Source organism: Taudactylus pleione, unplaced genomic scaffold, assembly GCF_031769625.1.
Source record: "Taudactylus pleione unplaced genomic scaffold, aTauple2 ptg000117l, whole genome shotgun sequence".
Lineage (NCBI taxonomy): Eukaryota > Metazoa > Chordata > Amphibia > Anura > Myobatrachidae > Taudactylus > Taudactylus pleione.
In genome coordinates, this window is record NW_028284519.1 from 6,672,123 (window position 1) to 6,699,720 (window position 27,598).

The 27,598-nt window shown below is 47.8% G+C and overlaps 1 protein-coding gene across 4 annotated transcripts in view; it reads right to left on the reverse strand.

Moving 5' to 3' along the window:
* The window catches only part of CHD9 (chromodomain helicase DNA binding protein 9), a 262,211-nt gene that overhangs the window by 12,979 nt on the left and 221,634 nt on the right, over positions 1-27,598 (reverse strand). For 3 of the 4 annotated variants that reach the window (XM_088471863.1, XM_088471864.1, XM_088471862.1), the window contains exons 33-38: positions 25,716-25,988; positions 23,668-23,833; positions 16,218-16,363; positions 11,457-11,681; positions 11,030-11,158; positions 10,307-10,411 (exon numbers count right to left, since the gene is read on the reverse strand). In XM_088471863.1, the coding sequence (XP_088327989.1) occupies positions 10,307-10,411; positions 11,030-11,158; positions 11,457-11,681; positions 16,218-16,363; positions 23,668-23,833; positions 25,716-25,988 (1,044 nt within the window). The remainder of the gene's footprint in view (positions 1-10,306; positions 10,412-11,029; positions 11,159-11,456; positions 11,682-16,217; positions 16,364-23,667; positions 23,834-25,715; positions 25,989-27,598) is intronic. The other variant, XM_088471865.1, reaches the window with a different exon arrangement.

A 27,598-nucleotide genomic window follows, 5' to 3' on the forward strand; every position in this document is an offset into this window, starting at 1 on the left:
AAATAAAATAAAAATAAAATAAAATGTAGTCTGAGGCTTTGCAGTAGTAGTTGCTGAAGGGAGAAATGCAGTTTTTGATGCCGCCAATGTGGTTACAATCTCTGTCAAGGTCTGGGCCCAACAAGATCTCCCCATTGTAGGGTAACACTTCTAGGCCTTTATTGGAATCCGCGTCTGCCTTCCATGAGCGTAGCCACAGGGTACGGCGGGCAGACACTGCCATGGTCAAGACTCTGGAGGTTATGGGACTGGTATTCAATGTCGCTTCTCCAATATAAGAAGCTGCATCTCGTATGTGAGCAACATCAGACATCTGATCCCTAGAAGCATCTCAGGGAAGAGAGAGTCTTCAAGTGCGTCAGCCCAGCTCTGTATACAATAGCTTTAGCCACCCATGCAATAGCCATAGACGGACGGGCAACAGCTCCTAAAAGAGAATATATTGATTTAAGTCAAGATTCAACCTTTCTATCCGTAGGGTCCTTCCAAGAGGATACTGTAGGGATAGGTAACGTAGCGCTTTTACTTAAACGAGCAACATGCGAATCCACCGCAGGGGGAGTCTCCCATTTTGAATAGTGAGCCGCAGGAAATGGATAACAGGTAGTCAGACATTTTTGGGGCTGAAACCTTTTACCAGGCATCTGCCAGGCTGCTGCCATGTGTTCAGCTAATTGATCCAATAGAGGGAATTCTGCTGAAGCCACATTGTCGTTTAAACAGTGGGTGCTTTGATTTAGGGGCTGGCTCATTATCTTCTATTAGTAAGATGGATCTAACAGCTTGCACCAAGGCAAGAATATTAATTTTAGACTGACGCTCGTCCTTCCCCTGAGGGGAGTCAGTGTTAGAGAGATCAGCATCTTCTGCCTCCTCAGATGACACTCCAGAATCTGAGAGCTGTGTGGACTGTGTTGATAACACAGGATGCTTATAAGGCTTACTGGGTAGGGGCTTCTCACCTTGCAACATAGTTTGAAAGGCTGTAGAGGTAGCCGCCAGATTTTGTACCGAGCTAGAGAGTAGGTCAACCCATGGAGGGGGCACAGGAGGTACCTGTATTGCCTGAACCTGTTGTGGCAATCCCATAGGGGGAATTACGGCCTGTGGTAACCCCATAGGGGAAATTACAGTTGGCACCACTAGTAGCCAGCACCTGAGAAAAGGAAGTCCAGGGGGGGGGGGTCTTGTGCAGGAGCTGGGGGGGCCTGATGGGCCTGGTAGAGTAAAACATTTAACACATGACCCATCTTGTATCAAATCCTCCTCACTTAAGCCTGCAGCACATAATTTGCATGATTGCAGTATGGGTGCAGATGCTTGCTTGCTACTCTTGCCTTTGCTAGACATAGCTATAGAGTAGTATAGCACACAATATGGCACTGGGTATAATGGATGGTACGTAGGATACAAGTAGGAATGCAATATACTGATCTGGTCTTAGGCAAGCTGCAGGAGCGCACAGCACAAATATGGCACTGTGTAGTAACAAACTGTATGTGACAACCCACATCAATACATTTATTGTAGAGAGATGAGGTACTGGGAAAAACCCTGAATACACCTGTATGTTAGGGCAAAGTCAGAGAAAAAAGGGAAAGATATATACTGACAATATAGAGAAATAAACAGACAGGCAGCGCTATCATAAGTCACATACAATGCAGAAATACAATATAACTGCAGAATGGCACTACAATCAACTACATAGATTCTGTGGTCAGTGACTCAACACCTGGTAGGCTATAGCGCTACATAACCTGACTCCAGGGAGAGGCATGTAGGTGGACCGGACCCAGAGTTTCCCTGAGAGAGCTGTGGCTGTGCCTGGAGAAAACGGCCGCTGAAGACCTCTGAGGGGGCGTGGTTGGAGGAGGAGAGCAATTCAGGGTAGCGAGACCTCAGGAATGGCGCCCTAAGCTGAGGGGCTGCTTTAATGGTGAAAGCTGACCTCTCCATGCTGATTTTTAACCACTAGGGACGCTGGATTCCTGCTTCATCTGTACCCTGGTGGTCTAGTGGATCACTGCGGACAAAGCCTGTGCTCACTCTGTGCCTCCGGTCTGTTCCCTGACACCGGAGGTATGAATGTGCCTTACCTGTCCCCTTGCTTCCGGGCCGCAGTCTGGATCCGTTCGCGGGGCCGGCTAGCGAGGAACACGGGATGCCCGCTGAAATCCCCAGCCGAAGCTGACGTTGCGGCGCCCGGAGGAGGGGCAGCGCAGACGTCCTGTGGACAGTCTGTTGCTGCGCGCTCAGCAGGAAACATGAAAAAATAAAATAATCAAATCATAAAATAAAAGCTTTTTGGGCTGCCTAAGCAGCCCACTGCATATTGGTGACTCGACTAGGGCGGGCACCGACGAAACTGAGGTGCCACTGGCTTGGGGTATTGGGGGTTGGACCAGTGCATTCTGGGAGCTGAAAGCTTTAACTGTGTGGTGCCCAGTCCTCAACCAACACATATACCACAAGGTCTCCCTGTGGAGCCCTATGGACCCTGAAGAAGAAAGGGGAAATTATCGAGCCAAACAGTGCCGAGTAACAGCGTTGGTTACGTTCATCTGACCCATCACCCTTCTGTTATGAGTGACACATTATTATTTACTTATAAGGCCACTAAACAAAGTATAAGTTTTATCCAGTATATAAAAAACAAGAGATATGGTAAGAACTTACCTTTGTTATCTCTGTTTCTACGAAGTCCATAGGGTCCACAGGGTTGACCTTGGGGTATAGCTGGATCTGGATCCATGGGCACCACGCAGTTAAAGCTTTGCTGCTCCCAGGATGCACTTGGGTCCGTCCTCCTCTATACCCCGCCCCGGCCACAGGCACCTCAGTTGGTAAGCAGCTTAGGCCGGAGGAGGAGACTAAACAGAGAGAAGGAAGACTGGAACACACAAGAAACCATACTCACAGAAATGGGAGACGGAAAACCGGTGACCAGCCACACAGCCCATTTGAAGCCAGGTGCGTCAGGGCGGGCGCCCTGTGGACCCTATGGACTTCGTAGAAACAGCGATAACAAAGGTAAGTTCTTACCATATCTCTTGTTTTCTACTTCAGGGTCCATAGGGGGTCCACAGGGTTGACCTTGGGGATGTCCCAAAGCAGTTCAACTAAGGGCGGGGACGCTCCTGTGCTGAAAGGAGTACCCGGCGCCCGAAGGATGCATCCTGAGAGGCAAAGATGTCAAACGCATAGAACCTCAAAAACGTTTGAATTGAAGACCAAGTGGTCGCCTTACACAGCTGAACAGCGGAGGCGCCACGTCTAGCAGCCCAAGAGGGACCCACAGAACGAGTGGAATGAGCCTTAACAGAGGCTGGCACAGGTAAACCCTCCTGTGCAGAAGCCTCACAAATAACGGAACGAAGCCAACGGGCTAACGTTTGCTTGTTGGCAGGCCAACCCCTCGTGTAAACCGAAGAGGACAAACAAAGAATCCGACTTCCTAACCGAAGCAGTCCGATCCACATAGATTCTAAGTGCCCGGACTACATCTAAGGAAGCCTCACCAGCTGAAAGATCAGGCGACTGAAAAGCTGGCACAACAAGTTCCTGATTAATGTGGAACTTCGAGACCACTTTGGGCAAAAACTCAGGACGAGTGCGGAGCACCGCTCTGTCCTGATAAAAAATCAGAAAAGGAGGGCGACAGGAAAGCGCCCCCAACTCTGACACCCTCCTGGCAGAAGCAATTGCTAGGAGAAAAACGGTCTTGAACGTCAGCCACTTGAGGTCCACCACCTCAAGAGGCTCAAAAGGATGACCCTGCAAGACCCGTAGCACCACCACCAAGTCCCATGGAGCCACAGGAGGCACGAAGGGAGGCTGTATCCTGAGAACACCCTGGAAAAAGGTGTGAACATCCGGTAGTGTAGCAATCCGACGCTGAAACCACACGGACAATGCAGACACATGAACCTTCAGAGAGGCCAGGCGTAAGCCGAGGTCCAAACCTGATTGAAGGAACTCCAAGATTCTGGAAACCCGGAACACCTGAGGATCATAGTTTCTGGATTCACACCACTGAAAGTAAGTGCGCCACACCCTGTGGTAAATCCGTGCGGAGGCAGGCTTGCGTGCCCTAAGCATGGTACCAATGACTGAACTGGAGAAACCCCTAGACCTCAAGACGGCTGTCTCAAGAGCCACGCCGTCAAAGACAGCCGACCCAGATCCGGGTAAAGGCAGGGCCCTTGAGACAACAGGTCCTGACGCTGAGGAAGAAGGTACGGAGCGTCGATGGAGAGACACCTCAGATCGGAGTACCAAGGACGACTGGGCCACGCCGGAGCAACCAGCACGAGCGTGCCGCTGTCCTGCTTGAATTTCCGCAGAACCAGAGGAAGTAAGGATATCGGAGGAAACAGATACGCCAGGTGAAACGTCCATTTCACCGACAGCGCGTCCACCAGACTGGCGCCTGCGTCTCTTGTCCTTGACCCGTAAACGGGCAACTTGTGATTGTGACGGGAGGCCATCAAGTCCAGCTCCGGCAGCCCCCACCTGTCCACGAGTAGCTGAAACACCTCTGGGTGAAGCGACCATTCCCCGGGATGCACGTCGTGACGGCTGAGGAAGTCCGCCTCCCAATTGAGGACTCCGGGAATGAAGACTGCCAAGATCGCTGGAATGTGACACTCCGCCCAAGCAAGGATGCGAGACACCTCCGACATTGCTGCCCGACTTAGAGTTCCTCCTTGGTGGTTGATATACGCCACCGTGGTGGCGTTGTCGGACTGCACCTGAACCGCCCGTCCGTAAAGAGCGGGACCGGACAACTGCAGGGCCCGATAAACCGCCCGCAGTTCCAGAATGTTGATGGGAAGAAGAGCTTCTTCCGCAGACCAACGACCCTGAAGTGACAACGAGCCGGTCACCGCCCCCCAACCCCGAAGACTGGCATCCGTCGTGAGCAGGACCCAGTCCGGGATCCAAAAGGGACGCCCCTCGACCAGATGAGCTGTCTGAAGCCACCAAGCCAAAGACTGCCGAACCTCCGGGGACAACACCAGCAACTGAGAGCGGATCTGGTGAGGTAACCCGTTCCATTCCGATAGAATCAGCCCCTGCAGAGGCCGGGAATGGAACTGGGCAAATTCCACCATGTCGAATGTCGACACCATGGACCCCAGAACTCTCATAGCCGAATGGACCGACAGGCGGCAACTGCTCAGGCAACTGTGTATCCTCAGCTGCAGGGAGGAGACCTTCTCCGGGGTCAGGAAGATCCTTTGCTGCCGAGAATCCAGCAGGGCTCCCAAATGAACCATCCGCTGAGATGGAATCAGGGAGGACTTTTTCCAATTTATCAGCCACCCGTGCGCTTGCAGGCAAGCGACCGTCAAGTGGAGATGATGAAGCAGTACCTCCAGGGAACTCGCCAGCAACAGGAGGTCGTCCAGATACGGTAGTAGCCGTACATTCTGGTTCCGAAGATGTGCGGCCATGACCGCCATTAATCTTCGTGAACACCCTCGGTGCCGTGGAGAGACCAAAGGGTAGCGCCCGGAACTGGTAATGGTGTTGAAGGATAGCGAACCTCAGATACCGCTGGTGCGAAGGTGCTATCGGAACATGGAGGTAGGCGTCCTGGATATCCAGGGACAACATGTAATCCCCCGGTTCCATCGCCAGAATGATGGAACGTAACGTTTCCATCCTGAACTTGGGAACTCTGAGGAATTTGTTCAGAGACTTCAAGTTGAGGATAGGGCGATGAGAACCATTGGGCTTCCGCACCAGAAACAGAGAAGAATAGAACCCCGTCCCTCGTTGTAATTGAGGAACGGGAACAATGACCCCTGCTGTCAGCAAGGACTCTATAGCTTCCTGAATCTGTAAAGACTTGGTCGTATCCTGAGAAGGACTCGTGCAGAAAAACTGGTGGGGTGGCCTGTGCCGAAAAGACAGGGCGTACCCCTGGGAGACCACTTCTCGAACCCAGGCATCCGTGGTGGTATTGTGCCAGCACTGGGCAAATAGAAGAAGTCGGCCTCCCACTCTGGGGTCCCCCAGAGGGAGGCCCGTCCCATCAGGCAGAATGTTTATCTTCCTGCTTGGAAGAAGGGCGCCTGGCACTCCAGGGCTGCTTCTTGGGCTTAGAAGCGGCCTTGGTCGTCGACTGCCTCGGGAAGGACTGACCTTTTGCCTTGCCCTGAACCCGAAAGGACCGAAAAGCAGAGCTCCGTACCTTGGTAGGAGCAGAAGCCGAAGGGAGGAAGGCTGATTTAGACTTAGCCAGAGTGTCCACAATTTTGTCCAAGTCTGGACCAAAAAGCAACTCCCCATTAAAAGGTAAGGCCTCCAGTCCCTTTTTGGAATCAGCGTCAGCTCTCCAAGACCTCAGCCACAAGGACCGACGCGCCGACACAGCTGCAGCCGACACCCGAGAGGTTAGCAGGCTTGCGTCTAACGATGCTTCCCCAATGTAGGAAGCCGCATCCCTCATTTGACCTATCAACGCTCTCTGGATCTCCGGAGCATCTTCCGGAAAGGTATCCTCCAAAGCATTGGCCCAGCTCTCGATGGCCTTAGCCACCCAAGAGATGGCCATGGACGGACGGGCCACCGCCCCCGAGAGAGAGTAGATAGACTTCAAACAAGTCTCCACCTTCCTGTCCGTGGGATCCTTCAGGGAGGAGATCGACGGCAAAGGCAGCGTAGCGCTTTTAATTAAGCGGGTAATGTGGGAATCCACCGCTGGAGAAGTTTCCCACTTCCTGCAATGAGCCTCCGGAAACGGATAGTTCGAAGCCAACCGCTTCTGCGGTTGGAACCTCTTGCTGGGCAACTGCCAGGCCCCTGCCATATGATCCGTCAATTGATCGGACAGGGGAAAAGCCGTCGAAGCTACCTTGGCCTTTTTAAAATTTGGGTATTTTGACCTGGGGGCGGGCACATCCTCCTCAATGTGAAGGATGGCCCGCACCGCCCTAACCAATGCCGGCACATTAATGGAAGACTTAGCCTCCAACTCCTGGGCCCCGGCATCCGAGTCAGAGTCTTCATGGATCTCCCCGTCATCCGAAGACACGTCCGTGTCCGTGAACTGAGCCGCCAGTGAAGCCGGAACGGAACGCTTGGACGCCCGTGGGGGCAAATCACTGTGCAACATATGTTGAAAAGCCGATGACGAAGCCGCCAGACTCTGAACAGAGCTGGAGAGGACGTCCACCCAAGGCGGGGGTACCGCCTGAGGATACCCCTGAAAAGGTACCATCGACTGCTGCGGCACCGTGGGGGTTTGCACGTATACCGGCAAACCCGCATAAGGACCCACAGTCTGAGACCCGGGAGGAGACTGCACCAGACGAGTCACACCCGGGGAACGGGGCATGGTAGGCTGGGGCAACGCCCTAGAAGGGGCCGCAGTCGGGACCGCAAGTCGGTCCACAATTGACGCCAGCACTTGCGTAAACATTGCCCACGGAGGATCCTGCGCCACCGGGGGATTAGAGGGTCCAGGTACCAACTGGCACCGCCCGCACAGACCGTCCTGAGACAAATCTGCCCCGTCAACCCCTGCCGAACAGCGTCGGCAGGAAAACAACACAGGAGCCTCGGAGCGCTCATTCCCCTCATCAGACATGACACAAACCTTTTTGCAAAAAAAGTGTCTCACCGAAACGAGGTAAGGCGTATAACACCCACGCACTCCCAAGTATGCAACCCAAACAGCCCACAATATGGTACTGAGGAGCACACCGCAGTATGTGACGGACCTCACAAATACGTAGATTTATATAAGTGAGGTACACAGAAAGAACACCCCTCCCCCACGCACCTGCGGGCCGTAGGAGAAGGAAAGGGATAGGTAAAAAGCTGACAGTAAGTAGAAAATAAGCACAGACAGCAGCACTAGCAAAAAGTCACATACCATGCAGAGAAGTTATACTCACTGCACCTTCCGCTACAATCAACCTCCCAGATTCAGTGTCTGGGAGGGCTATAGCGCTGCGAACACTGTCCTTTGCAGGGGGAGAGGTACGCAGGGGGACTGGTCCACTGGAAGCCTGCCTGGGAGCTCTGCGATGCTGCCTGAGGAAGATGGCCGCCGGAGAGCTCTGAGGAGGAGTGGCCGAGTGAGAACAGCCCAGCGACGCCAGCACACATGAGAGAAGGCGCGCTGGGCTGAGGGGAGGAGCGCTGAAGCAGGGAAGGCTGCCTCCCCTGCTAGTACTAAACCCCCGGGGAAGCCAGTTCCCTGCCGGTACTTACACCCCGGGGGCCAGCGGACACGCGGGGTATGCCTGAAGAGGGGGAGCCCGCCGCCGCTACTAGCGCCGCCGGTCTGTCCCCAGAGACCGGCGGCATGAAGACTGCATTTTCCCCGCGTGCAGCGCTGACAGCGCTGCACGCGGCTTACCTGGCCCCTTCAGTCCGGCAGCAGTCAGTGGGAGCTCCCGGAGCCACGCTAGTACTGACTCCGGGGTCCCGCTGCGATCCCCGAATCAGTACCGGCGTCGCAGCGCCAGCGGGGCTGTTGGAGCGGCAGCATAGACGTCCAGATGGACAGTGTGATGCTGCCGCTCTGAAGACAGTAAAAATAAAATAAAATCTTTTTAAAAAAAAAAATAAAAAAAAAATAAAGAATAAAGCTTAGGGGCTGCTTATGCAGCCCCACTGCGCAGGGTGACCCGACTCCGGCCGGGCACCAACTAAAACTGAGGTGCCTGTGGCCGGGGCGGGGTATAGAGGAGGACGGACCCAAGTGCATCCTGGGAGCAGCAAAGCTTTAACTGCGTGGTGCCCATGGATCCAGATCCAGCTATACCCCAAGGTCAACCCTGTGGACCCCCTATGGACCCTGAAGTAGAAAGGTATTTTGTGACATTAGCAATTGTATATGTAATTGTCCCAATGCCATGACAGATGTTGGTAAGCTTTTATTTACCTCTCTGCTAAGCTATTGCTCTTTGTTAACAGACACTTTGGGATGAGAGCGATGAGTGTCAGCACGGATTAGCTCGATAATTTCCCCTTTTATATACTGCAGAAAACTTATACTTTATGTTTAGTGGCCTTATAAATAAATAATAATGTGTCACTCATTTGGGAAGGGTGATGGGTCAGACGAACCGTTGTGCTGCAGATAATTCAAGGATTGAAGTCTTCTATGTGTACCATATGCAACTCTAGACATTTTACAGATGGAATACAGTTGTACACATCTCTGCTGCTAAAAAGCCCTCTTGGCACGCCATGTCCTGTGAGACTGCTAGCGTCGGGCGTCTTTTTTTGCAGAAAATGCATCCAAGTCACAATGTGATGCAGCTAGGATGCACCGGGAGACTGTGCTGATTAATTTTATACGTGACACTTGTATATCTGTGTGCAACCGAGTCTCTGTATATGAAGTGCTACAATGTAGCGGCTGCAGCTTTCTTCATTCTAAGTTCTGTTGTGCTTCATATACAGACTCAGGTGCACACAGATATACAAGTGTATCCTAGGCGCATCGCAATTAGAAAAAAACAAAAAGTCACCTGACGCTAGCACGGGACCTGGCAGCTCACTCACTCCATAGTAAGTCGGGCTGCATGGTGTATTGAGGCTAGATGTACGAGGACACATCTATACCTACCCAGGCGTAAAGCCGTTCACTTAATACACGCCGCCTTTCATGCCAATTGATTACTTCCTCCCACTCCCGCCTCCCAAGGTTTTGCCCGCGCTGCTCCCCACCTTCGGAACTCCCTCCCTCTCCCCATCAGACTCTGCACATCTCTACAATCTTTCAAACGAGCTCCTAAGACCCCACTACTTCATTAAAGCCTTCCAGCTCTCATCCTAACTTGCTGCTATCCCTATAGATTGTAAGCTTGTGAGCAGGGCCTTCCTACCTATATATCTGTCTGTTATTACCCAGTTTTGTTCTATTAATCTTCACAATTGTAAAGCGCAAGGGAATATGCTGCACTATATAAGAAACTGTTAATAAATAAATAAATCTTCCTTCCTCCCTGCCTACCCCATCTGTGTCACTCCTGTTCGTCTGCCCCTCCCTTAAAGAATGTAAGCTCTTTCCAGCAGGGCCCTCTACCCTCTTGTGCTTCTCCCTACTGTAATTTAATTTCTTTCTTACTCCCCACTAGGGCAACCAACACTCGGCTGCTTATGTGGGCGTAAAGGTCACTAATATATGTCCATATCCTGCTTTGTATTGTATTGTAAGTCACTGGTTACTTATTTGTTCATGTACTTTGTAAGGCGCTGCGGAGCACTTGTGGTGCCATATAAATAAATAATAATAATAAAGCCATTGTAATTATGAAGCTATCAGATTTGTACTCACAGATTGCTTTACAACGTCTCCCCACTCCGGAGCCACTCCGTACTCTGGATTTTCCTTCAGAAAACGACACAGGTCTTTCAGAGGAGGAGCAAACGCACCTCCAACCTAAACACAAGCAGAGACTGTTATCACATGGACAGTACTATTAGTGCAAATGACACTTCCACTGCACAGGCGAAAGGATGAACTACTAGACTTTGCTAATGATAGTTTGCCAAACAAAGAGATACACTATAGATGGAGCTACAGCCAAATGCCGCTATCCTCTGTTGGCAAGGAGTGCACCAGAGCTACCATCCTACAATAACCATCGAGGCCCTAATTTAAAGTGAGGCGTAAACCCAGCTAAAAACCTTGTTGTAAAGGCTCTTGCATGTAGCACACAAAGAGAGGGCAGTGCTATTTTTAATGCTATTTGCAGTTTAGCCAAGATGCAACCTCTAATAACATAAGAGCTACAATGCAAACTGAATTAGATTATGAATGATTATGTCAGCATGTATCTAACAGACATGCTTTGTGTGGGATAAGTTCCGCTCTCTCATGCAAGATAGTAGGCCTAAGAAATACAGTAAGCTCCGGTGACACCGTATTGCACACAGGAACATGTTCACATATCCTTGATGACATTGAAAATGCCTATCTGTGCAGACATTCAGCAAAGCTGTGTATATTTATTATCACTTACTGCATTTCTAAACTAGTTTGGTCCAAGTTACTTGCCTTCCTGGCATTTCTCTTGTTGATCAGCTGAACACGCTCCTCTCCTGTAAGGCTGTTCACATCCAGCTTGTTGGGATTCCTGCATCGGTGCCGCTTCTGCTTGGGCCTACCTTCATGAAGCTGCATCCTCTGTATACAGACACAAATGATTAATATGTCAAGGCTAGTACCATCTTTTACTACTCTCTGCAAGCTGCAAACTCTGTCTAAAAGTTTTAACACTTTAGAACACCCGCTGTATCTCTCTCCTCATTTGCATAAAAGCGAACGCAATTAGGGAGGAGCTGTCATCAAAGGAGGAAAGAAAAGTGGATTAAGAAGTAGTAATTATATATTATTAGATTATAAAATATTAACAGAATTCAGTATGTGATCAATATCTACCCATGAAATAATATGACTCAATGTTGCATTTAGAGACCCTTACAGGGATAAAAGCACCAAGATCTTCCACATAATTGGGGTGCACTTTAAGCCAGCTCTCTAGATCCTTCCTTTTTGGAGCATCATCGCCTGCAAGCCTTGTGCCATCCTTTAAGTTAATGACCGATACAGGACTGTCTGCATCCAGTACTCTCTGAAGTTGGGGGCCCAAATGCACATGAGGGCAGGTTGCAGACTGCGGCAGGGAGGGAGAGGCAACTGGGTTGATCTGAAACACAGACAGAACATCACAATTTATTCTTGTAATGAACCAATACAAAGGGAATACTGTAAATGTGTTCATATGGTATAAAAAATAAATTATATATATATATCCCAGTAAAGAAAAGTAATTGAAGGTGTAAACAAAGAGGGAACGGGAGACAGAAGCAATAAAAAGGACACTGTCCTCCAACAACAACCAACAACTCAAGTCACCCAAAGAATAGAAAGTGTGCACAATTGGTGGCCATCTCGTGTCCAATAATGCACTGCAGGAAAAAGATTTAATGCAACTACAATAATAAATTTTTCGCACATGTGTGGGGGACACTTGAACCTTTGGGACTTTGTGAAGATATAGTAAGAACACTAGGTGACCGTCTGGCACAGCCCAAGAGGCACTCAACGCCCTGGTGGAGTTTGCTCTCCAATCTTCAGGAACAGGACTGAGATAATCCATCTTGCAATTGTGTGTTTGGTTGCTGCCCAACCTCTATTATGTGCATCACAGAACACTAAAAAGGCCCCGGTCTTTTTCGAAAACTGGCTGTCCTATCCAGATACAGTTTAAGAGTTCGACAAAATCTAAAAAGAAACACACTCTCCTTTTCTGTATTTTATGGCAATCTAAACCCATGTATTATGTCACGTTATCTGTAAAGCACCTTGAGTCCTATTGGAGAAAAGCACTATATAAATAAAATGATCACCACCTGAATCTTTCACATTAAAAGATTATAGTAATTCCTTATTTAATTCCCTGTAAATTTGTAGACTGTGAAAACTGATGCTTTCTTACGTATGGAAACGTAAGCCTCATCGTCTTGCATTGGGACGCATGGTCCTCCCTAAAAGACAAGATGGTTTAACCCTACTGACACTGACTGATACTACGAGGCTGCTCTTCTTTCTCAGCTGAGCGACTGGTCACCCCCCTCCCCGTTCCCCCGCCGTTCTGTGCGTCACACAATGGACACGCTAATCATGTTCTTGAATAATCTTTGCAATGTTTCCCGTGAAATTGCATCATCACAGTTTTGAATGGTCGCTTGCAATTCTGGAATACTGTGCGGGCGAGTTACGCAGGCAGCATCCTTTAGGTACCCCCATAAGAAAAAGTTGAGGGGTGTTAAATCCGGAGATCGCGCTGGCCCCAAACCCTGTAAGATCAGTCATCCAGGAGAACACTTCTGTTTCTGGCTGTATGGGCTGTGGCATTGTCCTGCTGAAACCACGGGTATCTGCAATCTCTCTTTTGTATTGGTCACTGTTCATTGAGTCTTGGAAGAATGTTCCGAAGATGCGACTACGTGACATGGCACACCAGAATACAATTACATGCATTTCCCTATACGGTTGCGTAACTTTTTGAACACCCTGTAACAAATTCAACATTGGGTACAGACTGAGTACTAATGCTTCTGTTTTTTGTGCACCTTCCACACAGATTCTGGCCATTTTCACCACTTTTTCCTCCCAGGGCGCTATATATCCTTCTGGTACCCCCTCCTGTTTCCCTCAGACCTGCCAGATAAATCGCCTATTCACCTGCAGTGGGAAACTGATCTTTCACAAACATTCACTCTAAAGCAATGTGAATCCATACATATCACCTTATTTTCCATTCATGATTTACCAGTCATACAGAGATGCATGCTAAGTTGTTAAACAGAATCTATTTAACCCCCCTCTAAACTCCATAGGATGTGGCCCAAATGTTCAAAACTCTGTTGGCGCCAATGCATCTTAGTAGGCATCATCCTACACATTTTTTGGGCCTGTCCCATCCTACGTCCTTTTGAGGCATGGTGTACACTCTCATTAAAGGAGGTTTTGAATCTCACTCTGTCCCTTGATCCAACTACCACCCTACTTCACTGGTGTCTCCTCGCAATACCTAAATCTGACCGCTATGTTCTTGGACAAATTATGATTTCAGCCAGAGCCGCTACTGCCCAAAACTTGAAGTCTCCACACCCTCCCTCATTTGGTAAGTTTACTTCAAAGACATTTCCACTTTGACCTGGAGGCGCCATACTCTACAAATCCCTGCTCCCCCATCATGAAGTGGTATCCATGGCATTTGTACGTTACTGAAGGTGGAAGCGCCTTCCTCCATTGAGATGCAAGATGTTCTCCTCCCCTTTTGCTCAGAAAGTCTCCTGAGGCTGAGCCAGATATGTAATGTATCGTTCGTTCATATATTATTCAGTATTTCTACTGACACTATTTTGTCTGCATATCTCTGTGAATGCTTTGTAATTTATTTCATTCCTAAATTTATCTGACATCTAGGATTGCCCTGTCACTCCCTCCCCCTGCTTCTCCTGCCCTTGTTTCCCTTATTTTTCTGTACCCCATTTATTTAGCATTACCCAATGAAAACATATTATAAAAATAAAAGATCATTGCACACTAAAGTTAGAAATGAAAGCTTTGTAAGACAACCTTGTGTTCATAAACAATTAAACAGATCTGAAAGAGAGCCCCTAACTTGGAGACTCTTCTAAATGTGGAACTCAGCAAAAGAAAAAATATTTTCCAAGTCACAAAAAATCCACCGAATTTAAAATAATTAATTGGAGTATAATGTAAGGCCATTAAATCTAGGATAAGATCTTGCAGAACAATTGAAGGAATATAAGGAGGCTGGATATGCAGCTCTTGTTGACACACACTAGTGTTCCTGCTAGGCTAATTCAGCAGGGAGCTGCACCCTGCCCAATTTGAAAGTGCTGATATGTGCCCTGTCCTCATGGAGGCGCCCCGCTGAAACAGCAGTCCCCACCCACTTGGGTGGAGTTCAGGTGAAACAATCACTGGCGAGTGATGCGCATGGATTCTATTCACACTGCGGGGTGAGCTTGGGGTAGCCCAGCCTCTCCATGAGCGCTGGGCACACCCCCTACAGTGACGAAAAGGGGGCATGGTTCAAGGCTACGCTTCTGAGTGGCCACGCCCATTTTCAGCACGCGCTTTAGTGCCTTTTTCAGACAGGAGTCCTGCCCCCTGTTTGCGCTAGCGTGATCACTAGTCATGTATTACTTGTTGCAGGACTTTCTTCTGTTTTCACTCACATACACAGTGGTCTAAAGACCATTCTCTGAGATGTAAAGTATGAAAGTCTGCTACCTAGGTCTCTGCCTTTGGAATGAAAAGTGCAGACATTGATGGAATGTTGAGTTCTACCCAGTGCATCACCAGGAAGCTCTTAGTTTCTGCTGGTTTACATATGCCACCACAGTGGTATTGTCAGATGCAGTGATAAAGCCTCTACAAGTGTGTTTAAGACTGCTCAGTTACAGAACACCAAAGACTCATTGACTTGTCGGGACCATAGCCCTGTAGGTGACCCTAAAGGGAATGTTCTGTAGCAGAGCCTGTCTCATTTGCTACAGGAAGACCTCCGGTGAAGAACCATTTAGGAGGGGGCTTCAGTAGTTCTAGAATGTAACCCTGGATTAGGATTCCTATCTCCCATGAATCCCAGGTGGTTCTCATCACGCTGACAGTTTAAACTTTAAAGGTCGGTGGCTGGTCTTCTCTATTGCTGTCCTCCTAGAGAAGCAAATAATTGTTCCCTATAATGAGCCCCTCTTGCTTTTCCTAGGACCTTTTGACTTGGGAACATTAAAGCTTTTTCCCTGTAGCTTGTCTTATGATTTTATCCAGTTCAGGACTGGACATTACCTGTAAGTTTACAGGGACCAGAGGTCTCTTGGGTCAAACTCCCATGCATTGCGTTAGAGAGTTCATCAGACTCCAACAACTGAGGTCGACAAAAGGCCAGCATCCAAGGTCACCTAAGCAGTTGGATGTCTCTTGGATACGATCAATCAAGTTAATTCAATTTGACCTTGGTTTGTCAGTGCTTAGGCCTCGAGATGTTCTGTACCGATAATTTTATAACTACCTTATTAACACAGGGAGGCCCCAGTAGCCTTGGAAGTATACGTAATAGGGCTGTTTCAACTACTGACGATATTGATGTGTCGCCGAATATCACAGAATGTTTGGCTGTAGAGGGCACAGTGGGCGAGCTGGTAATCCCATAAGGGGAGAGTTCATTCCCAGTATATGCAGTCACAATGTTTGGGTGTCCACATCACTGAGAATTATGTAAGCCCAACAGCGTTTATTTTCATGTGCACCTCTATAGGGTGATGATGGTGTCTGCAAAGTTCTGGCATTCCGAACATCCTCTACGGTATTCTAATAGCACTTTGCAGACATTGCTGAGACTTGAACCCCCCCCTAAGATAGCTTAACATTTTCTATCTGAACCATCTTTTAATGAGGCGCAAATAGAAATACAATATGGCTAAAACAAAGACACATGGAGACTAATATTTGTATACAACTTAAATAGCACATAAAAAATAATTCCTATATTATATGGTCATGTAGATGCTGCATTATAAATGATACTCATCAAAAATAATTAGACTAAGAATTCAGAATGCTGTATTGATTAGGAAGTGTAACTATACAAACCAAACTCATACAATATGCCCCATTTCTCATTTCAACCATCTAGACTCACGTGATTAAGTGTCTTATTCCTGTTCATATACAGAATATCAACTCCCTCCACATTCTTCCTTCTACCTCTTCTTTTCTTGACGACCGGCTGCATGTCTGTCAATACGCCATTCACGTTGTCACTTGGTGGCACCACACTAGATCTACCTATTGGAAATAGGTATATCAATTACATTTTGGGCTTTCAATGAAATATAGAATATTCTACAGTGGCTTTTAAATAAAGATGACGGTACTGTACGCCTGTAAGTGTTTGGTCTCAAAGGTCATTGAAGAAGCATGGAGTGTATTAAATGGGAGGTAGTTGAATCCCGACAACCCGGGATGCAGGTGCTCACAATGCCGGGGCCAGAATCCCAACACCATTCAGAATCCCGGCACAGACATCCCGACGGTAAGTATTGGGGTAAGGGGAAGGGTTAAGCACTAGGGAGGGAGGGTTAGACACTAGGGGGAGGGTTAGGTTTAGGCACTAGGAGGGGAGGTTAGGTTTAGGATACTTACCGACAGGTGTCAGTATCCTAACCCTGTTGGGGTGCCGGCGTCGGGATTCAGACCGCCAGTATCCCGATTAGACATTTAGACGTTCTTCTTAAGGAGTGTCTTCCATGGTCAAAGGAATTCATATTGTCAAAATTTAAATAAAGTGGATTAAAAACAGGATTTTGGTACTTACCGATAAATCCATTTCTCAGATTCCACAGGGGACACTGGAGCTTCATGACAGTGGGGTATAGACGGTGGGTTGAGTTGAGCCTGGCACTTTAAAAATCTACAAGTGTGACTGGCTCCTCCCCCTCTATGCCCCATCAGCCCCAGTTTTAAAGAACTGAGCCCGAGAGGAGACGGAGAACAGACTGAAGAACAGAGAAGGAGAACAGGAAAAGAAACAATCCAACATACTGACACACTGCAAGAACACAGCAGGCTGCAGGGATAAACTGTCACACAACGAAAACAGACCAAACTGCAACAGAACTGAAGCAGAACAAGTAACTGAGAATAGGCAAGAAGCACTGGGTGGGCGTCCAGTGTCCCCTGTGGAATCGGAGAAATGGATTTATCGGTAAGTACCAAAATCCTGTTTTCTCCTTCATCCACTAGGGGACACTGGAGCTTCATGACAGTGGGGATGTCCCAAAGCTACCCTCCTGGGGGGGGGGGGGGTAAAGAGTGCTGAACGCCCTGCAAGACACTGTGACCAAAATTTGAAGCAGAAGCCGCAAAAGTGTCAAATCTGTAGAAACGTACAAAAGTGTGAACCGAAGACCACGTCGCTGCCCTACAAAGCTGTGAAGCTGAGACACCTCTACGTGCCGCCCAAGAAGTACCCACAGAGCGCGTAGAATGCGCAGAAATGGATACCGGCGGTGGTCGAGCAGAAGCAACATATGCCTGATGAATAGTCAGATGAATCCACCTGGCCAAAGTTTGCTTAGACGCAGGCCAGCCACGCCGATTAGCATCATAAAGGACAAACAGAGCCTCTGATTTACGTAGCCCCTCAGTACGGGACACATAAATGCGAAGTGCCCGAACCACATCCAAGGAGTCAGAATCCCCGGAAGAGTCCGACAACGATGGCACTACAATCGGCTGATTCAGATGAAACTCCGAGACCACCTTGGGCAAAAAGGAAGGGCGGGTACGAAGTTCCGCCCGATCTTCGTGAAAAATCAAGTAAGGGGAACGGCAGGACAAGGCTCCAAGTTCAGACACTCGTCTGGCCGAAGCCAGGGCCAATAAAAGGATCATCTTCCAAGTCAAATACTTCAATTCCACCTCCTGCAAAGGCTCAAAGGTGGATGCCTGAAGAAAAGATAAAACAAGATTCAGGTCCCAATGAGCCGTGGGTGGCACAAAGGGGGGCTGAATTCTAAGTACCCCTTGAAAAAAGGTCTGAACCTCTGGAATCAGAGCTAGACGACGCTGGAAAAAAATAGAAAGAGCAGAAATCTGCACTTTAAGCGATCCCAAGCGTAAGCCCGCATCGAGGCCTTTTTGAAGAAAAAGAAGAAGACGTGGTAAATGAAAAGAGGAAGTGGAAGATCCACGACCTTCACACCAGGAGATATAAGTCCTCCAAATGTGATGATAATTCGCTGATGTTACCGGTTTTCTAGCCCTAAGCATGGTAGGAATGACCGACCAAGGAACACCATGGCTTCTTAGGATGGCGGTCTCAATAGCCACGCTGTTAAATGAAGCCGCCGTAAATCCGGGTACACACATGGACCCTGTTGTAGAAGGTCCGATCGTAGCGAAAGAGGCCAAGGTTCGTCTGCCAGAAGGAATAATAGATCGGAGTACCAAACCCGATGAGGCCAATCCGGAGCCACTAGGATGACGGTGGACGACTCTCGTTTGATCCACTTGAGAATCCGAGGGAGAAGCGGAAACGGTGGGAACAGGTACACAAGGCTGTACGGCCAAGGGATCAGTAAAGCATCTGCTCCCACCGCTGCCGGATCCATGGTCCTGGAGCAGTAAAGGAGTAGTTGATGATTTATCCGTGATGCCATCAGGTCTATCTGTGGTTTCCCCCATCTGCAAACCAGTTGATGAAAGACCTCGGGATGAAGGGACCACTCCCCGGGATGAAGATCCTGACGACTGAGGTAGTCCGCTTCCCAGTTGTCGACTCCTGGAATAAACACTGCGGAAATTACCTCTACATGTCTTTCTGCCCACAGAAGGATGCGACTGGCTTCTCTCATTGCCAGACGACTGCGGGTTCCTCCTTGGCGATTTATGTATGCCACTGCCGTGGCGTTGTCGGATTGTATCCGAACCGGAAGTCCTCGTAACAGAGGAGCAGCCTGTATCAAAGCTCTGTAGACTGCCCGCAGTTCGAGAACATTGATTGGTAATAGGGATTCCTGCTGCGACCAAAGCCCCTGGAAGTGATTGCCCAGAACCACCGCTCCCCATCCGCGGAGGCTGGCGTCTGTGGTGACCAATTCCAAAGCATCGACCCGCTAACAGATGCTCCGTTCGAAGCCACCAGAGCAAGGATATGCGGGTCCGGGGAGACAGACGCACCAGCCGATGCATCTGTAGGAGGGACCCGGACCATTGAGACAGAAGATCCAGTTGAAAAATTCTGGAGTGAAATCTGCCGAATTGGATGGCCTCGAAAGAAGCCACCATTTTCCCCAGGAGACGGATGCAAAGATGCACAGACACTTTCCTGGGTCTGAGCACCAGACGAACCAGCTCCTGTATGGCTATGGCCTTGTCCCTTGGCAAGAATATACAAAGCAGAACAGTGTCTAGAATCATTCCTAGGAACTGAAGTCTCTGGGACGGCATCAACTGAGACTTCTGGAAGTTCACAATCCATCCGTGTTGAATGAGAATCTGATGTGTAAGGGACACTTGGTGTAAAAGGACTTCTGCCGTCGGAGCCTTGATGAGTAAATCGTCTAGGTACGGAACTATCGTCACCCCCCGAGAGCGCAAGTGAGACACCATGACGGCCATCACTTTGGTGAATACCCTGGGAGCTGACGAGAGACCGAACGGCAGGACCTGAAACTGGTAATGAGCTTCCCTGATGGCAAATCTGAGGAAGGCCTGGTGAGGAACCCAAATTGAGACATGCAGATAGGCGTCCTTGATATCTAACGACACCAGAAACTCTCCTGCCTCTAGTCCCGCAATGACAGAATGGAGAGACTCCATCTTGAACCTGTGAAATGAAAGATACTGGTTCAAGGATTTCAGATTCAGAATGGGTCTGACTGACCCATCCGGTTTTGGAACCACAAAAAGGTTTGAGTAAAACCCTTGTTGTCTTTGTGCAGTGGGAACCGCCACAAGAACCTCGGCCAGCAAAAGTTTCTCGATCGCTTGACGTAAAATTAGTTGCTTCAAGGGATCGACGGGCAAACCTGTTGTAAAATAACGCACAGGAGGAGTGAAAGCGAACTTGATCTTGTATCTTTGAGATACCAGATTCCGAACCCAAGTGTCTGGAGAAGTCAGTCTCCAAACCTCCGAGAAACGCTGGAGACGAGCCCCCACCTTCGGATTTCCGAGATGGGATGGGAGCCAGTCATGCCACAGGCTTGTCTGCTGGCTTGGGATCTGGACGGCAGGCATTATTCGCTTGACGTCCTCTAGCACGGCCTCCTCGCCCCGCTGAAGACGAACCTCGCGATCGTCCCTGAAATCTTGCAGATGCTCGAAAGGAACGAAAGGAAGGCTCCCTAAACGAGCGACGCGGAGGAGGTGCTGATGAAGGTAGAAAAGTACTCTTACCTCCAGTGGCCAGCGAGATCCACTTGTCCAGCTCTGGACCAAATAAAATATCGCCTGTGAAAGGAAGAGCTTCCACTGCTCTTTTTGACTCAGCATCCGCTTGCCAGGCACAAAGCCAAAGTGCCCGGCGAGCCGAGACCGCCGAAGCAGAAATCCTAGCGCCTACAAGGCCGATATCTCTGGAGGCGTCTCCTAAGTATACTGCAGACTCCTGAATATGTTCTGCCAAGGTAATCAGATCTGCCCGCGGAGTGTTGGATTTAAGACCCTCAGTCAATTGTTCCGCCCATTTTTCCATAGCCTTGTTGACCCAAGATCCTACCAAGGCCGGCCGGAGAAGTGCACCTGCGGCTGTATAAATGGATTTCAAAGTGGTTTCTAATCTCCGCTCTGAGGTTTCCTTCAATGTAGTAGCTCCTGGAACAGGTAACGTTGTCTTCTTTGACAACCGAGAAACCGAAGAATCCACAGGCGGCGGGGTCTCCCACCTTTTCCTATTTTCCGCAGGAAATGGGTAAAGAGAGAAAAAACGCTTAGGAATTTGGAATTTACGGTCCGGATTCTGCCAGGCTGCCGTCATCTGTTCGTCCAACTGGAGAGAAACAGGGAATGTGACAGCAATCTTCTGTGACCTGGCAAATAAGGAGTCTTCTAACGATTCTGGAGCTTCCTGGCCAGAAATCTTAAGAACTTCCCTTACCGCTAGGATGAGTGCATCAATACCTTGCATTGCCTCAGGTTCTTGTGAGTAAGTCTCTACGTCTGATTCGTCCAGCATCTCCCCTTCCTCGTGAGACGAGTAACCCGCTGCCGAATCCTCATCCGACTGGAGATCCGCCGGAAGAGCCCTCTTCTTAGATGAGCGACTTACCGTAGCTTCAGGAGCTTTAGACGCAGAACCCATCACCTGAGCAAGGCTATTCACCGAGCGGACTAAATTCTGAGCCCACGCTGGTTCTGTTGCTAGAAAAGAAGGGTGAGATGTGCTAGGTAGATCTCTGGCGGCCTCCCGTTCCCTACGGGAAGCAGCTAATTCAGAAGAAAGATCCGCCATGACCCCTGCCAACCTATTTATGAAGGAGGGAGTGACAGACTGCGTGCTAGCACTCTCTGCTTCACACGTCTCGCACAGGGAAGACCCTTCGGAGCGAGCATGGGTAAATTTTTTCCTGCACAGTGCAGGCAAACAGCTTTTGTGAAGCAGCTTTTTCTGTCCTGGATGTCATCATGTACTCACAGACAGACACCACATACAACTCAGGAATGCAGAAGGAGTATAGGGAGAAGCAGAATTGAAATAATAATGCTACTCAAGTATGGGAGCAGACAGAGCAATAAGGTAGGAGCAGAATTTCAATAATAATGCTACTCAAGATACAGGCAGAGCAATATAGGAGGGTAATAATGCAGCTCAGTAACAGGGGCGGACAGTGCAATATAAGGGAGGAGCAGAATATTGTTAATAATGCTACTCATAGAAACCAGAAGGTAGTTAAAACTACCTTCTGTAAGTACAGACCCCCTGTAGAAGCTGTCAGCTCTCTCCCCCTCCGATCAGTGCCTTCAGGGAGTTCCAGCTCTGATGAGGCACCACTCCCTTCCAGAGCGCGCCAACTTCTCCCAGGCAGTGTTAAGGAGGAAGAGGAGGAGGGACCTATACGCTCCACCTTCCTAATGGCCGCCGCTATGATTTGCGCGCGGCTTACAGTAATGTAGTCAGCCCAGCCGCGCTGACTGCGGGGGACCAGCGGCACGACCGCCGCCAGTTATAAACGTGCCGGTGCCTTTTACACAAGCACCGGCACGCACAGGTAAGACCGCCGCTGCCGAGCGCGCCTACCTAACAGCCAGCGCCGGTGTTCTCTGCAAACACCAGCGTGGCACTGACAGCCGCACGCTGTTAACAGACCCAGCATATTATTTTCACCTCTCCTGCTAGTCAGGAGAGGTGTGCTACTTACCGGGCTGCTGCGGCCAGAGCGCTGGGCAGTGAGGGGAGAGCGGGGATCCGGACACAAGCCAGTGTTAGCTGTGGCGGGCCCCGCTGAGTCTGGTGACTCCTTAACTGCCAAAGCAGCCTCCCCTCCATAGGGTGACCGGACACAGGCTGCAGTAGCCGTATGGTCCCGTCTCTGGGGGCTCCCACGATGCAGGCAGACTGTCACAGCCAACAGTCTGCTTGTCCTCTTGCTTGTTTCTTTCTTTTACAAATATAAAAATTAATTTAAGGGCTGGAGACAGCCCTGTGCACCGGCTCTACTCGGGCACAATCTAAAAACTGGGGCTGATGGGGCATAAAGGGGGAGGAGCCAGTCACACTTGTAGATTTTTAAAGTGCCAGGCTCAACTCAACCCACCGTCTATACCCCACTGTCATGAAGCTCCAGTGTCCCCTAGTGGATGAAGGAGAAACTAAAAATAAATAAAAATGTTGTACCAGGAATAACTAGGCCAGTATAAACAATTTTTAAATGAGAAATTGTCCACAAACTAACCTCTAATAGCAATTTGGGCTAACCCAAAAGGGGTATAAATAAAATACGTACAATCCAAGAAAAAGTTAGGTGGACAGATAATATGCAGGTACAAACCAATGTCCTGTATTTGTGTTTTTCTTCACATAACCTTCATATCTAGTCAGCATTTTAAATATACTTAGCAGTGGCATATACACATGGAACAAGCTACTGGGAAAAGAGTTTGCCATCCGAGAAGAAAATGGTCCAAGATACTTCATATTAGTGCGGGAGGGTTTATTGGTTTCTCAACGTTGGGATTACAGGAGGTAGCTGAAATCCTGGCTCCCGGCGCTCAGAATTCCAGTGCTTGAATCCCAACACCAGTCAGAATCCCATCGATTTCCCGACGGTAAGTACTGGGGTTAGAGGTTAGATACTAGAGGGAGGGTTAGGTATTGGGGGGGAGAAATTAAGCACTAGCGGGGGGAGGGTTAGGCACAGGGTGCGGGGTTAGGGCTGGGACGCTTACAGACAAGTGTTGGTATCCTAACCCTGTTGGGATGCCGGCGTTGGGATTCTGACCACCGGGATCCTGAGCGCCGACATCCCATACCCAACCCGTGATTACTGGTACCTAATATTTTAATAGTGTACTCATCTCCTACTCATGCAATCAGTTCTCATTACAACCAAACAGAAGTCTGGATGTCTCCCACTCTGCCAAGTTACCTAAAGCCGCAGTGGATTTGGGAAAGTTTACAAGACTAGTCTCGGATGCATTCTGAAGATCTTGCAGTCGAGCCAAATATTGCTGCTGTCCCACTCCTTCCTCACTGTCCAGCGGCCTTTTCTGAGGAATCCCTTGTTTTTGAAATGTCAATTTTAAGCCACTTTCCTGGAAAGGAATATGCATGGGTTACTGAAAGATTGTGCTGTAACAGTTATAATATTAGCTGAGAATTATGTAAATTGCTGTAACCGAATCTCAAGCGCAAAGCTCCGCAACAATCACAAAATATAAAGCGAAAAAACTAAGTTTAATTACAATAAAAAAATAACAAAAATGCCACCTGTTACAGAAAGGAAACCAAAATTCTTCTAGCACCCCCTGCGGCAAGCTTCTATAAGACAGACAGGGCGTTCTCCATCGGCAACATGCTGCCAGCAGGAGCAAGGACAGCCTATCCCAACCACAGCAGATGTTGGAGGACTGGTTGACTGAATGACTGTTTGGATCCCATGTTAGTGATATTCTGCATTTATGTTTAACTTACGGCATTCCACCCAAAATATAATATGTAGCGATCAACCACTTTCCCCACGTCTGGCATATCCACAGGGTTTTCATGTCCATATTTGCCCAATGGATGCCCAGTAATGTTCAGATCTCAAATGTATTGATAATGATTACTGGACATTACAACATTGGTCATCCAAGTAGCATCATCTATAGATAAGGTATTTGATTTATTTAAATCCCTGGAGAACAGACCATTAACTGCAGACACAATGCAAAGTTAGTACTCAAGTGCGTCCTTCATGGGATAAATCCACTATAAAGCTCACAATAAAATCTAGGTGAAGAATATTGAAAGCCTGGATTTAATTGTGGATTTTAGTGTGAACACTTGATTACTAACTTTGCATTGAGTTCATAACTTTTTGTGGTCAGGTGATACCAAAAGTAATGAAGTGTATAATTTCTGCGGACATAGGCCCTCATTCAGACCCGCTCGCAAGTGGGTCGATGGTCCGCACTGTGCATGCGCACGACGGAGGGAGCTCCGTCGTGCGCATGCGCAAGACCCTACGAGCGACCCTACATCACTAGTGATGTCAGTGGGAGTGATTTTGGCTCTGATAGAGCCAAAATCACTCCTGGCCTTGCGGTTGAAAAACTCAACCGCAGGCTTCTGCTCGCAGTTTCGATGGTCGCGATGGTCAAGACCATCGCGACCATCATCCTGCACGCTCGTATATGCTGTGGGTGGTGACCCACAGCTATACGAGCGTCCAGGAGGACGCTCCATATTAATGGAGGTGGGCCCTGATTCAGAGCGAGCGCTCTGGTCAGAGCGTCCGGCTCTGAATCAGGGCCATAGGGCGAGCTTGTGGATATTGCTGCGTTCTCAGGCATGGTAATCCCATAGATAGGCATTGGGGGAAAGTAGAATGTACGATAAAATAAAAATTACATTTTGGTGGAATTTTCCTTTAGTATTTTTTTAAAGCATCTCTTATTAACCTGCTGTTTCCAGTATTATAGCATAAATTTTGCCAACACAGTAACTCAAACATACAGTTATTCTAGAGAAAATGCAAAGCAAGTTACCCACTGGACCCCCTTTACCAACAGGAAAGAGATTATGTTATGTAATGAACATACAGGAAAATGTGTATGCTTAAATGCAGGTCTCTGCAAAGCATGTGGATGTGCATGCTAAAAATATTGAAAAAACAGCCAAGTGCACAAAGAAAAAAGAAAAGGACAAAAAAGTATTCTTTATAAGATATATAGTGCAATTAATAGCACAAAATTACCAGCAAATCCAATAAAGCTGGGGAAGTAATCATATTTTTGCTTTTCTTTATATTAATATTTGACAAGTCCAAGCGCAACGAGCTTAAAATATGCAAAAACAGTGCAAAATCCACCCCCCAAAAATGGGAGGGTTTATATAGTAAGATAGAGCAGGCGGCCAATTGGAAAATGAGCATCATGCTGCACACAGCAACCATGTCCCAGGGCAAAAGAAAAACCCAAAAAATAAACATACGTCATTGATTTTCACTGTAAACTCCTTTTCTTGTACATGCTTCTTCACCTTTGACATCTGTGGCAATTGGTTGGGTTCTTCCTTGATGGCCATGCACGTGGGCACCTGTGAACTTGGCTCACTGTACTCCGTGGCAGCCCCAGAGCTATCCAGCAGTTTGGTGGTATAGAAAGATGCCACACTGGTACCATCATAGTTTCTTCGGGTAGTGGGCCATTTTCCTTTCAATACTGCCTGGCAAATACTGTCCAGTCTGTTGATTACCACACGATCCTGCAGAAAGAAAGTTTAATTTTATATTTTACATTGTAAACTTTTTATATTGAGGATAAAATGGATTAAGTATTGCTTTAAAAAGCACACTACAGTTAAAGGCAGGCGTATTAAAAAGATGAGACAAATATAATGTACATAGCCCAAAAGTGTACATTAGATCCTTCTCTCTTGACTCACAAATACTTATCATACATAGTAGAGCACAAGTAAACTGTCCCAACCACTCAGCATTTTATATGGCCCTAGGCACTGCGTATTATCCCGCATAACCATTTTATACCCACAGTGTATAGAGGCAATAATCAACAAAAAGCCCCACAACCACCATGCATAGCTGTATATGACTCTCCCCCATCACTAAATACGGACTGCTGGGTGAAAGAACACCGAGCAACCATTTACTGTGTCTAATATTATATTATATTATAATATTATATTATATTAGACCTATTCGTAATATGACCACCAGTAATACTGATAGTAATTTGCACAGTATTAGTTATATGACTAAAAATATTGTAAGCAGTAGCAACATGATGAGCAGTATTATAGACCCAAGGTGTACAGCAGTAGATATATTGTCAACATGACTAGAGCAGAGTCTAGACCGTTTCCCACCAAACCATAGCTTGTCTAAGCCTCTGATTGTCAGAGAAACTGGGTAATTATCCATGATATCCTAACATGGCTGTAAAACAGTAATTCAGCATATTCCCAGCCAATTCATCCAACACAGAGACTATGAGCTCAGCCACATTTCTAGCACACAATGCTAGAAACACAGAATGCAAATATTCAGAAATAAAAAAAGGCTCACAAAATGTACAAGTAGACCATTCGACTATTATTTGTCAGAATCACACACAATCACTAGTAGTCAGGCTGCTTTCTTAGCAATTACTTTGTCAAGTGTGAAATGCAAACACAAGACCTGTACAAGACCACATACACCATTACAATATATAGGCAGGATTATTAATAGTATTCCTTTATTATAATAAATCACTGTACATTGAGGCGGTTGTCATACAAATGACTAACAAACAATGACATGAAACAGAAGGTAAAGATTACCTTCCCCAAATGAGTTTACAATCTAACCTATATGGAAGGACTACTATATAAGGTAGCGGAATAACAGCTTCAGCTGAAGGTGAGAAAGTGTACAGTTATTGCATGGTAGCAGCATGACTGGCAGCAATAATAAAGCAGCCGTTGGCAACTGTGGTGTGGTACAATTAGAGAAGAGACATGAACTATGAATGTGCTATAGAAGTCTTAAAACAGTCTATTGGCAACAGACAAGTACTATTATACATAGCATCATTTCATACATGTTATATAACTGGATAATACTCTGGTGCAATACTATAATTAGCTCTGATGTTCAAAAGACAAATGTGTAAAGTTAGAGCCAAGGTCATTCCCATTTCAAGTAGACTTTTTGCAGCACTAACTGCTTCACTTTAGACCAGTACATCATAATCCAAAGGGCTCATTCCAATTAGCAGTGAAGGGTGTGAGTTGCTGTTGCATTGAGGTAGAAATGCCGGAAACTGCACAGGAATTTGCCCCCCTCATAGCCCAATCTCACCCCGGATTTGCAC